General features: G+C 41.0%; 1 protein-coding gene across 2 annotated transcripts in view; it reads right to left on the bottom strand.

Annotated features, from left to right (window-relative positions):
- Positions 1 to 14,026, bottom strand: part of DNAH7 (dynein axonemal heavy chain 7) — a 498,098-nt gene that overhangs the window by 427,835 nt on the left and 56,237 nt on the right. For both annotated transcript variants that reach the window (XM_077448738.1, XM_077448739.1), the window contains exons 7-8: positions 9,374 to 9,446; positions 2,244 to 2,369 (exon numbers count right to left, since the gene is read on the bottom strand). In XM_077448738.1, the coding sequence (XP_077304864.1) occupies positions 2,244 to 2,369; positions 9,374 to 9,446 (199 nt within the window). The remainder of the gene's footprint in view (positions 1 to 2,243; positions 2,370 to 9,373; positions 9,447 to 14,026) is intronic.

Raw genomic sequence — 14,026 nt, 5'->3', positions numbered from 1 at the left:
GTCATATTTTAGTTAAATATAAGCTAATAAGAGTAACTTCACGTCTTGTGCAAGACATCTAATTTCAGCAGAAACTTTCAAATTTTCGGATATAAACAGCGCAGATGACTTTGACTTTAATGTTTCTCACTGACATGGAACAAGCGCAGAGCTAAAGCGGTATTATACTCAAAAACAAAAATATAATATATTGCAGCTTACTAATCCTTATAGCGGACCTTCAGTCATTTTTCATCTTTCCATCTATTAAATCTTCTGCCCTTGGTGTTTTAACTTTGGATAGTAAAACATTTTTTTCTGCCAGTAAATATCTTATACAGCCCACTTCCTGTTTCTTGTCTGGTAAAAAGCCTAGGCCAGTTATGGCGAACCTTGGCACACCAGATGTTTTGGAACTACATTGCCCATGATGCTCAAGTACACTGCAGAGTGGATGAGGACATGGGAAATGTAGTTCCGAAACATCTGGCGTGCCACGGTTCGCCATCACAGGCTTAGGCTTATGACATCTCTCTCTCACTCTTGTGAGAATTTGCCAGGAAGGGAGGGGGGGGGGGGTGAAAGTGAACAGGCAGCAGCTTCAGATGCCCACAGTTAAAAATTGCTGTAGCCAGACTCAGTGTAGGGGGATTTCTGCAGCATATTTGGCAAGTACAGAATAACAGTATATATAAAATAATATGCAAAATGGTTGGAGGGAAGCTTCAGAATGACAAAGATGTTTTTATTACAAATTATGTGACCAGACTACAGTTCCTCTTTAAATGTGGTGGCTGCATTTCTTTTCTTTTCTATCGATTTTTTCCTTTATTTTCACGTGGCCAATAACACACTTCCTGTTATAGAGTGTCTCCACTCTAGATGGAGGAGCAATGAAGACACCTTTGGACAGCAGCCTTTGGGGAAAGGTAATTTTAAGATTTAGTGCAACAACATATACTGTATATAGATTTAATTGCACTTGACTGGCAAAGTAAAGCTGAACGCCTGCTTACATTTTTTTACTTCTTCAGATCCATGCTATAGCCGAATGACGGCTACAGTGTGGACCTACTTTGCTGGAAGGATGTAAATAGGCATCCTCCCTTGCCTGAGCGGCCTGCGCGCTCCCTGCAGGGATCACGTGGCACGCTCTGTGATCAGCGAGTCTTTGAGACTCTGCTGATTACAGATCGAAGTAAGGGGTCAATTCAGACCCTTACCACATGATCATCTGTCAGCCAATGACAGCTGATCATGTGATGTAAACAGAGCCAGTAATTGGCTATTTCTTCTCCTCCCGCTGATAGCATGAGGAGAAAAAAAAAAGCCAATCACCGGCAGCTCTCAGAGGGACAATGGTCCCGATCAAGGAAAGGTTGCTGCCAGCTCATCTGTGCCCACCTGTGCCACCTACCAGTGCACAACAGTGCCGCCCACCAGTGCCCATCAGTGTCAGCTACCAGTGCCCATCAGTGTCATCTACCTGTCCCCATAAGTGCCACCTATCAGTGGTACCTATCAGTAACACCTATCAGTGCTCTTCAGGGCCACCCATCAGTGTCACCCATCAGGGCCAATCGGTGCCATCTTATCAGTGGCCATCAGTGCCGCCTTATCTGTGCCCATCAGTATCACCTTATCTGTGCCTATTAGTGCCACCTTATCTGTGCCTATCAGTGCAGCCTATCAGTGCCCACCAGTGTCCACAAGTGCCGCTTCATCAGCACATATAAATGAAGGAGAAAAGTGACATGTTTGCAAACTTTTATAACAAACTATGAAACATGATTTTTTTGTTTTTCAAATTGTATTTTTGTTTTGTTTGTTTAGCAAAAAATAAAAACCCCAGCTGTGATTAAATAGGAGCCCAGTAAGCAAGTGGTTAAACAGTTACAGCAGTAGTGTTTTATTTTTCCTTTTGGGGTAAATGTTTTAAACAAATTAGGGATATCTGACCATTTTAAAACCCCTGTCTGTGTTAACTAGTTTGTCTCAACACGCTAACTGCCTCTATTGCTACGCAGCTTGGTCTCTTAGGCTGGATTCACACCTATGCATTTTTAGTGCTTTTTGCATTTTGCAGATTTGCGCTACAGTCTATTTAACATGGTTTCCTATGGAACACGTTCTGTAGTGCAAATCTGCAAAATGCAAAAAGCACTAAAATGCATAGGTGTGAATCCAGCCTTAAAGGAGGTTTCACAGAGAATTTCACCTGTTACTTAGGATACAAAATCTTACAAACATATACTCGTACGTACCCAAATGATGAATGCCATAAATCTAAAACAGCTGCCATTGCTGGATTTACAGCATTCAGATTTTCCTTTATGAAGTTGTAATTGGCCAGAAATGACTTTTTCCATGGTTTTGGCACTACTTCCAATCTAAAATGAAGAAAATAATAATATTTAGACAATGCAACTTTATATACCTTCCTAATTATGCTTACATATATATATATATTCAATGTATCCCCAGTTTAACCATAATCCAAAAGCTAACCCCCTCTGTTAGTAATACTGTCATGCATGACAAATACACTCAGGATTTTTTTTTTTTTACTAAAGGAGTAGTGGGAAAGTGGATGTTTACTTTGCAAAGTGGATGTTAAAATTGAGCCGTGCTCACTTTCGAAACCCAAACTTGTGCAAGTAACGTTTTTTTTATAAATAATAGATTAAAAAAATTAGACATTGCTTCAGATTTTTTTGATTGTTTTTTTTTATTAAAACAATTTAACTGAAATGTGTCTCATAGACCAAGGAGTTACATACAAGTAATACGGTAACAAAATACATGAACAGATGGCAAGAGACAAAAGTCAGCATGTCATGTAGGAAGTCAGCTATACAGCTATATCTTGTATCATGCTTAAAAATAAAGCTAGTATCCATGCATGTACCGTTGTGCTCAGAAGTTTACATACCCTGGCAGAAGTTATGATCTCTTGGCCATTTTTCAGAGAATATGAATAACACACAAACTTTCTTTCACTCATGGTTAGCGTTTGTCTGAAGGCATTTATTATCAATCAACTGTGTTTCTTTTTTTTAAATCATAATAGCAACAGAAACTACCCAAATTACCCTGATCAAAAGTTTACACACCCCAGTTCTTAATACCATGTATTGACCCCTTTAACATCAATGACAGTTCAAAGTCTTTTGTGGTATTTGTGGATAAGGCTCTCTATCTTCTCAGATAGTAAAGCTGCCCATTCCTCTTGGCAAAAAGCCTCCAGTTCCTGTAAATTTTTGGGCTGTCTTGCAAGAACTGCACGTTTGAAATCTTCCCAGAGTGGCTCAGTGATATTGAGGTCAGGAGACTGAGATGGCCACTCCAGAACCTTCACTTTATTCTGCTGTAGCCAATGACAGGTCGACTTGGCCTTGTTTTAGGATCATTGTCATGTTGGAATGTCCAAGTACGTCCCATGCGCAGCTTCCTGGCATCAGCAAATGCAAATGTTCCTCCAGTATTTTTTTTATAACATACTGCATTCATCTTGCCATCAATTTTGGCCAAATTTCCTGTGCCTTTGTAGCTCACACATCCCCATAACATCAGCGACCCACTTCCATGTTTTACAATAGGAATGGTGTACCTTTCATCATAGGCCTTGTTGACTCCTCTCCAAATGAAGCTTTTATGGTTGTGGCCAGAAAAAGCTAAATTTTGGTCTCATCGCTCCAAATGACTTTGTGCCAGAAGGTTTGAGGCTTGTCTCTGTGCTGTTTGGCATATTGTAAGTGGGATACTTTGTGGCATTTGGTAGTAATGGCATTGTTCTGGTGACTCACCCATGCAGCCCATCTTTCTTTAAGCATCTCCTTATTGTGCATCTTGAAACTGCCACACCATGTTTTCAGAGTCCTGTATTTCACCTGTGGGTTTTTTTGTGGGGTTTTTTTTTGCATCCCAAACTATTTTCTTGGCAGTTGTGGCTAAAATTTCAGTTGGTCTACCTGGCCGTGGTTTGGTCAACAGAACCCCTCATTTTCCACTTTTTGATTAGAGTTTGAACACTGCTGACTGGCATTCTCAATTCCTTAGATATCTTTTTATATCCCTTTCCTGTTTTATACAGTTCAACTACATTTTCCCACATATTCTTTGACAATCCTTTTGCTTTCCCCGTGACTCAGAATCCAGAAACGTCAGTGCAGCACTGGTTCTGTCAGGAGTCCAGAAACTCATTGACCTTTTATACACACACACTATTTACAAGCAAACAGATCACCCCTTTGTGTCAACTTGTGTTCATGCTATGAGGTCAAAATATCCAGGGTATGTAAATTTTGATCAGGGTCATTTGGGTAGTTTCTGTTGTGATTATGATTTAAAAAGAGTAAAGAGTAAACTGTTGAATGATAATAAATGGCTTCAGCCAAACACTAACTATGAGTGAAATAAAAAAATGTTTGTGTTATCATTCATATTCTCTGAAAAATGGCCAGGAAATCATAAATTCTGCCAGGGTATGTAAACTTATGAGCACAACAGTAGATAGTTGTGAGATAGGAAACCTCTGTCTAGCCACTTCAGCCCCGGAAGAATTTACCCCCTTCCGGACCAGAGCACTTTTTGCGTTTCGGCACGGCGTCGCTTTAACTGACAATTGCGCAGTAGTGCGACGTGGCTCCCAAACAAAATTGACGTCCATTTTTTTCCCACAAATATAGCTTTCTTTTGGTGGTATTTGATCAAAAACGCATTATTTTTTACATTTTGCTATAATAAATATCCCTCAAAAATATATAAAAAAACATCTTTTTCCTACATATTTTTGGTGAAAAAAATCACAAAAAGCGATTATTGATTGGTTTGTGCAAAAGTTATAGCGTTTACAATATAGGGGATATTTTTATGGCATTTTCATTCATCTTTTTTTTTTATGGCGGCAATCATCGATTTTTATCATGACTGCAACATTATGGCGGACACTTGGCAATCCCGAGTCTGGCTCGGGCTGGACTTTCAGTACCACGAGCGGTAACCCCGAGCCAGACTCAGGATTGCATCGCTGGATACAAGGTGACTTACTTACCTTGTCCCCTGGATCCAGCGATGTCCCCCCACTGTGTGCGAGCCATCCTCCACTCGATTCACACAGTGCCTGAGTGCCGCCGAGCTCCGTTCCCTGCGTCGTTACGACGCATGGGAGCGGAGATCGGCGCCAAATTCAAGAAAGTAAAAATACACAATACACAACTGTATAAAAAAATACACATCTCCTTTGTCCCTAGTGGTCTGTCCAGTGCCCTGCATGCACTTTTATATTATAAATACTGTCTAGGTTTCTTGACTCTGTTGTTAATGTTGTGGCAAGAGGTGGGAGTATTTAATCATCTTTAACAATTTTTAATCAATATTTATATTTTGTAATTTTATTATTGAGTTTCAATAAAGGAAGAAATAAGACTACATTGCTTGGATCTCTAGAGTACCTTCTTCTGGGGGTTCTTTACCTGGATTCATTATCTTGTAGTAAAAATATGCACCAAAAATTACAGTTTCCATGTTTTTCCTGTTACAAGGTACGGTGTTCTGTAAATTGTGTAACTACATTGTGTGCTAATATTTGACCACACATATAATAATAGCCATACACATTAAAGTGTAACTAAATGTAAAACTTTGTTTTCATTTTGGACAGAGTAAGGGAGAACTATAGCCGTCAGTTTTTTGGGGTTTTTTTGGCCATCGGCATCACATTGGGGAGATTTCCCTTTACTTCCTGTCCCATAGCCAAAACAGGAAGTGAGCCCAGTAAACTGCACCAGTGGAAATGTCATATGTCTGAGTAGCGTGTTGTAACTCCAAGTTGTCCTGCTGCGCATGAAGCTAGCTATCTGTGGCCATTGAGGTGCCTTAGACTCTCCGTTATATTCTGTATGTACCAAACTGTCTTGTATTACAAATCTGTATACATCACGCCTGTAACTGTAGTCGTGACCAATGTATGTTTCTTTTTTGTTTGTTAGTTTGCTTGCTGTTGTTTACTGCATAAACTTTAAAAAAAAGATTTGCAAAAAAAAAAACAGGTGAGAGGAAATAGCTCCAAAGTGAGGGAATCCTGGTGTATCACCAGAACTAGCATCCTCATTGGAAGATTGCCCTTCTATTAGTGTTTTCATGTCAAACCAAAATTTGGGATTTTCTTTCTCCATTCTATCCAAAACAACAACAACAAAAAAACAGTTTGCCTTTAGTTTCACTTTAATGAAAATATGCATGTTTGCTTATTTTACCTAATTGGTTTGAAAATGGAATGCATTTAAGTCAGGTGTACCTGCCTATACATTACTATGTGTTAAAATAAGAAAATACAATTAGTTGCTAATGCTGTCATATACAGTATATTCTACATTTGAATGTATAGAAGGTACAGTACTTGGTAAAATAAAGTAATATAAACATCATCATCATCTAATACTCAGAGATTTTATCTCAGGAAACATTTGTTCAAATATCTACCATATTTATCGACGTATAACACGCACCGGCGTATAACACGCACCCCAAGTTTAGGAGGGGATTTTAAGGGAAAAAAATTACATTTAAATGCCCAGTAATGCACCCTTATCAGTGTCCATTGCAGCCTTGTCAGTGCAGCTTTGCCCCAGTGCAGCCTTGTCAGTGCAGCCTTGCCAGTGCAGCCCTGCCCCAGTGCAGCCTTGCCCCCAGTGTCCATTGCAGCCTTGCCCTAGTGCAGCCTTGCCAGTGCAGCCTTGCCCCCGGAGTCCATCACAGCCTTGTATGAATTTAAAATTGGCACCGCCGAGACTTGCCGGAGCGGAGCGAACAACGCCGAGATCGCAGGGACTGGGCGGAGCTAAGATACACATAGCCGAGTGTACTCGTCTCTTCTCGGCTCCGCTCACAGTCATGCCCAGTCCCATCCTATGATGGACATAACACAGGTCCAATGGCAGGACTAGGCGTGACTGCAAGCAGAGCCGAGAAGAGCTGAGTACACTCGGTTATGTGTATCTTGGCGGCGATTGCTCCGCTCAGCTCAGAATCAGCGGAGATCGTCAGGGATTGGTGGGATCGGCGTATAACATGCACCCATGATTTTCCCCTGATTTTAAGGGGAAAAAAGTGTGTGTTATACTCTGATAAATATGGTAAATAAGCAACTATAAAGCCGAGGTAGAAATGGATGATAAAGGTTAAGATTAGTTTATTACTAAGGTAATAAAGGAGACAGATTTTTAACTTGTTTTTACTGTCTTCTTCACAAAAAGAAGGAAAGGGGAAAGTTTTCTACTTAAAGTGGTTGTAAAGGCAGAAGGTTTTTTTTTTTTTTTAATCTTTTCTATGCATTAAGATAAAAAGCCTTCTGTGTGCAGCAGTCCCCCCTCAGCTCCCCTAACACTTACATGAGGTCCCTCTCTGGCCAGCGATGTCCACTTGTATCTTATCTGACACAGCAGCAGCACAATTGGCTCCCACTGCTGTCAATCAAAGTCAGCTAGCCAATCAGGGGAGGGGTGGCGGGTCGGGCTCCATGTCTCAAATGACACAGAGAGCTGTGACTCAGCTCAGGTGCCCCCATAGCAAGCTGCTTGCAGTGTGAGGCACTGAACAGGAGGGAGGGGCCAGGATCACAGAAGAGGGACCCGGGAAGAGGAGGATCCGAGCTGCTCTGTGCAAATCCACTGCAACAGAGTATAACATGTTTGTTATTTTTATAGAAAGAAATTAGACTTTACAATCACTTTAATAAAAGTGAAAAATGATAAAGTGTGACAACAGTGCAATATCATTTTTTGCAACATAATTTTCGAAATCATTAAACCACGTGTTCATATAAGACCATCAATAAACAATGAATGGACTTGTTTAGTTTTTTTTTTTTCTGCACAGCTTTAGTCAAATTTGAATAATGAAGTATGTCCTATGACAAACAGGCAGTTGGATCATGTAGAAATTCTCTGTACAGAGATGACCTGTCCTCTTCCTGATGCTGAAAGTACAGTGCTGCAATGGTTATTAGGCTCCAGGGATGTGTTGTTTTGAAAAAGTTGTGCCAGGGACCTGCCCTATCCTTCTTTCTTCTCCATTGGGTGAAGTTCTTTCATGTTTACACTGACTGTAACAGGATTTCTGTCTGATGAATTACAGGATTCTCTCCTCCATTCACAGATCGTGTTACATGCAGTGAAAACAATGAAAGAACTTTTCTCAATAGAGAAAGAGGGAGTGGGTTCCTGGCGCTACTTTTTTAGTGCAGCTCATCCCAGAGCCTGAAGCTATTAACCCCCAACATGTTGGAAGCACAGAGACAGGAAGAGGACTGGGCACCCTGCAGTGAGGATTTCTCCAGGATCCAGATGCCTGCACAAAGTGGGTGATACTTCATTACTGGCCAATAATGTGACCAAAGCCGTACAGGAAAAAAAAGCTAAGCATCAGCTATAATATCCAGTCACAGACACAACATTTTCTCAGCACAAAGATCCTTTGAGGTTGATTGCTATTGAGTGGAGACTGTTTACTAAGCAAAGTCAATTCAGGCTGAGCTTATAAAATAAGGTGAAGCCGTGTACACTTCAACTGACCAAGCAAATGTTGTTTTTGTTCCCTTTGCAGATGATTGGGTATTTATTAAAGTGTCCCAACCACGACACTACCTGCCTGGAGTTTACATGTTCTCCCCGTGCCTGCGTGGGTTTCCTCCGGGTACTCCGGTTTCCTCCCACAACCCAAAGACATGCAGGTAGGTTAATTGTTTTCTGTCCAAAATTGGCCCTAGTATGGGAATGGGGACCTTGGATTGTGGGCTCCTTGAGGGTAGGGACCAATGTGAGTGTGCAATGTACAGGGATAGGGACAATTGTAAACACTCACTCACTGCAAAATTGAGAGCCAAAGAAGTTCACAATGTGAACTGCTTTATTGAAGAGGTTTCAAATGGCTGACTTGGAGCAAATGATTGAAATTCAACTACGATATAACATCATTGTCCAGTTCATTAGTAATCTCAGTGGTTGTGTATGTCAGATCTCCTCTCCCTGCTATCTACAGGGACAATCAAGCCCCATTCTTTGCCCACATTAATGCCTTTCATAAGATCACAAGCTGAACCTGAATCTGATAGCAATAAGCCAACAAAATTCTAATACAGTGAAACCAAGTGCATTTTCTATGCCAACTGATCTGTTAATGCTGATTGATGTAGCCCTGTTCAGAGCCCAGATGATCAGTTGTTGTGCTGCTTGTAAAAAGCATCTATAAGACTGTTAGAGAATTCAGAAACACATCTCCAGTCAGGAAAACTCATTTATTTCAAATGCTTTTCAAGGTCTGAACTGTATTGTGCTGTTTAACTTGTAAAAAAAACACAGACTAGAATGAAAGGAAGGAATACAGAACAACTTACTCTGCACGATGCGGCTCTAGAATAACTTGCTTCTTTTCATTTTTCTCTCGTGGATCTTTTAATACAAAATCAACTACAAAATAAAATGTTTGAAAGAATTGAAACACAGTGGTAAAAAAAGGGAATGCCATATAAACTACTTACAATAATATAAAGCATACTCTAGTGACATGAATATTTTAAAGCAAACCTGTGTTGAGAAAAGTATTAAGCCAACCACTGCTCACTTCCTTCTGTAAATGCAGAGTTACATAGTTAGGCCTCTTTCACGCGAACGATCCGTTCAGGTCCGTCTGTCAGTTTTTTAGGCGGACCTGAACGGACTCTCCATAGACCTCTATGGAGCGTCGGATGTCAGCGGAGACACGTCCGCTGACATCCGACGCTCCAATCCGAAAAAGTGTGACGTAGGAAAAACCAACATTTCCTACCATCTGAGGATCGGATCAGGTGATGACGGACTCTGCGGTCCGTCCTCATCCGATCCCCCATAGGGGAGAGAGGCGCTCTGACAGGTCTGTCCCTGCACAGTGTGCAGAGACAGACCTGTCATCTTCCTACTCAGCGGGGATCGACGGAGCGATCCCCCGCTGAGCAGAGCTGGCTCCGTATACACCGACACCTCCGTGTGAAGGAGCCCTTAGTCAGGTTGAAAAAAAGACACAAGTTCATCTAGTTCAACCATAAAAAAAATAGATAAATAAAATAAAAAATAAACAATAAAATAAAAAATATCAGTTATCAGCTGTCATTCCAATTGCTCTGGTTTAAACACTTTTCAGTTTATTCGACCAGAAACAGTACACATATCAGAAGTTCTGACATCCAGCCGACTATCCTCGCAGTGCACCAAAATATGTATTCATTATGTTGCACTGTTAAACTAGTACAGTAAAGCAGATCTGAAACAGGATTTATTACAATTATGCAGCATAATTTATGACTCCCCCCTCTGCTACTCTAAAAAAGCACTGCAATACAAAAAGTGCCCCTGACCACATCTTAGGCTGGTTAAAGATCATGCATTTTTCTTTGCTTCAACCATGGGTTGAAGCAAAGAAAATTGGTAGGTTTCCCCATTAGCACAATCAGTGTTGATGGGGGAATTCCCCAGGCTGCGCTATTGTATTCTGACAGTGGGAGAAGTTTCCCTGCCGTCAGAATACAATGATCACTGCTGGTAGCTATAGCACAACAGGCTGGTTATACTGAAGTTAATCGATAGATCAAGCCCGTAGATGGAACACAATTTGACTGGTTCCTGCTGAACTGCCAAATTTCGATCCATCCATGGCTGGCTTTAGTTGTTTTTCTGTTTGAAGTAGAAATCTGTCTTACCTTGTTGAATCTGTCTCATCACCAGTGGTAATTTTGTTGGACGCATGCAAGGATTGTCCATGAAGGGGTTATAAGTATACATAGAAACCGTTGCATAGACTTTTCTGACAGGCGTCCGATTTGCATCTACTTTTGCAAGGAATTTGCTTAATGCATGCATACCTCCCAATTTAATGAGATGGGAAGGAGGGACAGTAAAAGTATGTAGGCATAAATGCTTTTTTTACCACTACTGTTCCTACTGGCTTTTGAAATTTATAAAAGGAGCCATTTAGAAATTGGATAAGAGATTTAGCAATGAGAAATACTTTTTGATAGATGAGTAGTAGACTTGGGCGACGTGAAAAAATTAGTTTCGTTTCGTTCTGTTCCGTATGAAAAAAAAATTGTATTTGTAATTTGTGTACGAAATTTTATTTGGATTCGTACTTGTCGTTAAAATAACGTAAGTTTGTTATGATGAATTTATCATTATGAGGGGTTCCCACCATCCCTGTGCTGTGCTGACTTCCCGGGTATTTAACTTTTAGGTTTGTTAACTTTTCGTAAAAATAACAAAAGTTCGTTATGATGAATTTATCATTATGAGGGGTTCCCACCATCCCTGTGCTGTGCTGACTTCCTGGGTTTTTAACTTTTAGGTTTGTTAACTTTTTGTAACAATTACAAATGTTCATTATGATGAAGTTATCATTATGAGGGGCTCCCACCATCCCTGTGCTGAGCTGACTTCCTCTGATTGGTGAACAAAACACCAGTCACGTTTCTGTTAATTTGGATCCGAAATTAGTTAACGAATTTTCGTATTTCGTATGAAATTCGTAAGCATAAAAATTTGTATTTCGGATTCGTACGAATGTACGAATTTCCGGAAATTTGTACGAATTTTCAATTCGTAGGAAACTAATCGCACATGTCTAATGAGTAGTGCATTTTATACACAACTATATAGATCTGACCAACATGAGGGACAAATGAACAGGAAGGAGGGACAGAGGGACTTTTTTTCCAAATCTGGGACAGTCCCTCAAAATTAGGGACAGATGGAAGCTATGTGCATGTCTCTCACTAATCATGAAAACCCCCAAGGCTGCCTTAAAATCAAATCTCTACCGTTTATTCTCAGTGGGCTAAATATGATACTGTCTTAGATGAAAAAAAAAATTGCAGATTTCAAAGTCATCCTCTACTCCTCTGTTTATTCTCTCTCATTTCAGCAATAAGCCTTACTTTCATTCTGCCGATACTTTGCATTCATTTTATACATTGTGTTGATCAAAAGGTTAACTGAACCCTGTGCGGAGCTCAGTTTAGTATACACTGCTGTTCTGAGTCAAACCAAGGCAACAATCCACTTACCCTGCCAACAGTGTGTATTTAGCTCTATTTGATTTACAATGAATGGAACAAGAGATATGGCAGCGAACAATGCAAACAATTGATATCTAATCATATGTAAAGAGACACACAAGAAGACAATTTATAAGGAAAAAGGATAAAGAAATCATAAAAAATTGATACTTACCCTGCGCCTATCAAAAGTGACTGCTATTTATTAAAAGCAGCTGCTGAACACCTATCACTAATCCAGACTAGGAAAAATAGGTACTTTACAATAAATATGACATATATAAAAAATATAATAACCACCTTTGTGTTTAAAAAATAACCACATTTCACACCCTGTGCTGATAAATATTTCTCCTTAACCATACTTAAAACATGCTTTACCAGTATAAGCCAGTAAGGGGGTATCACCTATCCCCCTGCAGCAGCTGAAAGCGGGTTTCTCCCCCTCTATCTGACGCAGTTTACAGCTGCTTGAGGGAGAGACACAGGACATCGTTCCTGTAGTTGCTTACCCCCCCCCCCCCTCAGTAACCAAACCCCTCCCTGTCCTGCCCACATCTCATTCCCCCTGCAAGCTGCTGTGTCGTCGCCAGACCCCCCCCCCCTCCCCCCATGCAGGGCTGCCAGCTTTACAGCTGCTGTAGGCACACAGGGATGTTCAGGATTGAGGGAGGGAAAGGAGCTGGTGAATGTGTAATTTGCCTGCCCCTTCCTTTACTGAATGAACACAGTGACTGTGTTCATTCATAACAGAAGCATAGTAAGCTGTGTTTAGTATACTTCAGTTTATGAATGAACAGGAGCCTCTGCCTCTAAATAAGTATTCAGTTCTGTATCTTGCCATGAGTGATGCATGTAACTGAAGGAATGCACACAAATACAAGGGAGTAATTGAGGATGGCACCAATCTCTGAAGACATCCAGTAGATGAAGCGTGTTGGGCGGACCTACATCCATGTGGTCACCAATGGTGTCTGGAGTGAACTGCCATCTTGGATTGGGCCAGCGGTGCTAATTATACATACAAGGCCCATGAATGTTTATTATCAGCACACATATTGTAAAGCACATTTTGAGTATGTTTTAAGAAGAAATATGTATTTATTTAATTATTAGCACAGAGTATAAAATGTGTTAATTTTTTAACACAATGGGGACTATTTACTTTTATTTTTTTCATATTCATTAATGAGATCACGTACAGAGCACTGCACTCTTTCCAATAATTGTAAGGGAGGGTAATAACCCCTGTCAGGTTTTACTGAAATCTGTGTCCTATTGTGGAGATTTCACTAAATGTACTGTCCAATAGCCAAAACAGGAAGTGAGAGGAAATTCATCAGGGTAACCAGAACTAGTGTCCCCGTTGAAATATGTCCCTTCTATTCCTGTTCTGTTGACAACTCAAAATTTGGGATTTTTTTATTTTTTTTTTCACTTCAGCAACAAAAGCAGACAGGTATTCTAATCCCTCTTCACTCTGTCTAAACGTTTACCTTTTGTTTAGTTTAGTTCTATTATATTTATTGGCAAAGGTACTTGAGGCTCTTAGGCTGCGTACACACGGGCGGACTGTCTGCCGAAACTAAGTTCGTCAAACAGTCCGCTCAAACTTTTGAATGAACGAACTTGCCCACACACGGCACTTTTTGAGCGGACTAAGTTCGTCGTACTAAGTCCGCGCAACTTTTGAAATGAACGGACTCGCCCACACACGAGGAGGACAGTCCGCTCATTTCGAGCGCGTGTCAAGGTAGGCGGGGCCCGCGACGGAGACGTCGCGGGCTCCGCCGCCTGGAATGAACTTGAAGGGGAACTCCAACGCCGAAAAAAAACGGTGTGGGGGTTCCCCCAAAGTCCACAACAGACCCTTGTCCGAGCACGCTACCCGGCCGGCCAGGAAAGGGGGGCGAGCGAGCGCGCCCCCCCTCCTGAGCCGTACCAGGCCGCGTGCCGGGGTCTGCG

This window comes from Lithobates pipiens, unplaced genomic scaffold (assembly GCF_037356315.1).
Source record: "Lithobates pipiens isolate NorthernLeopardFrog02 unplaced genomic scaffold, aLitPip1_a1.2 Scaffold_22, whole genome shotgun sequence".
NCBI lineage: Eukaryota > Metazoa > Chordata > Amphibia > Anura > Ranidae > Lithobates > Lithobates pipiens.
Note: the sequence above shows the minus strand (reverse complement) of the source record. Positions and strands in the feature narration are given on the sequence as shown.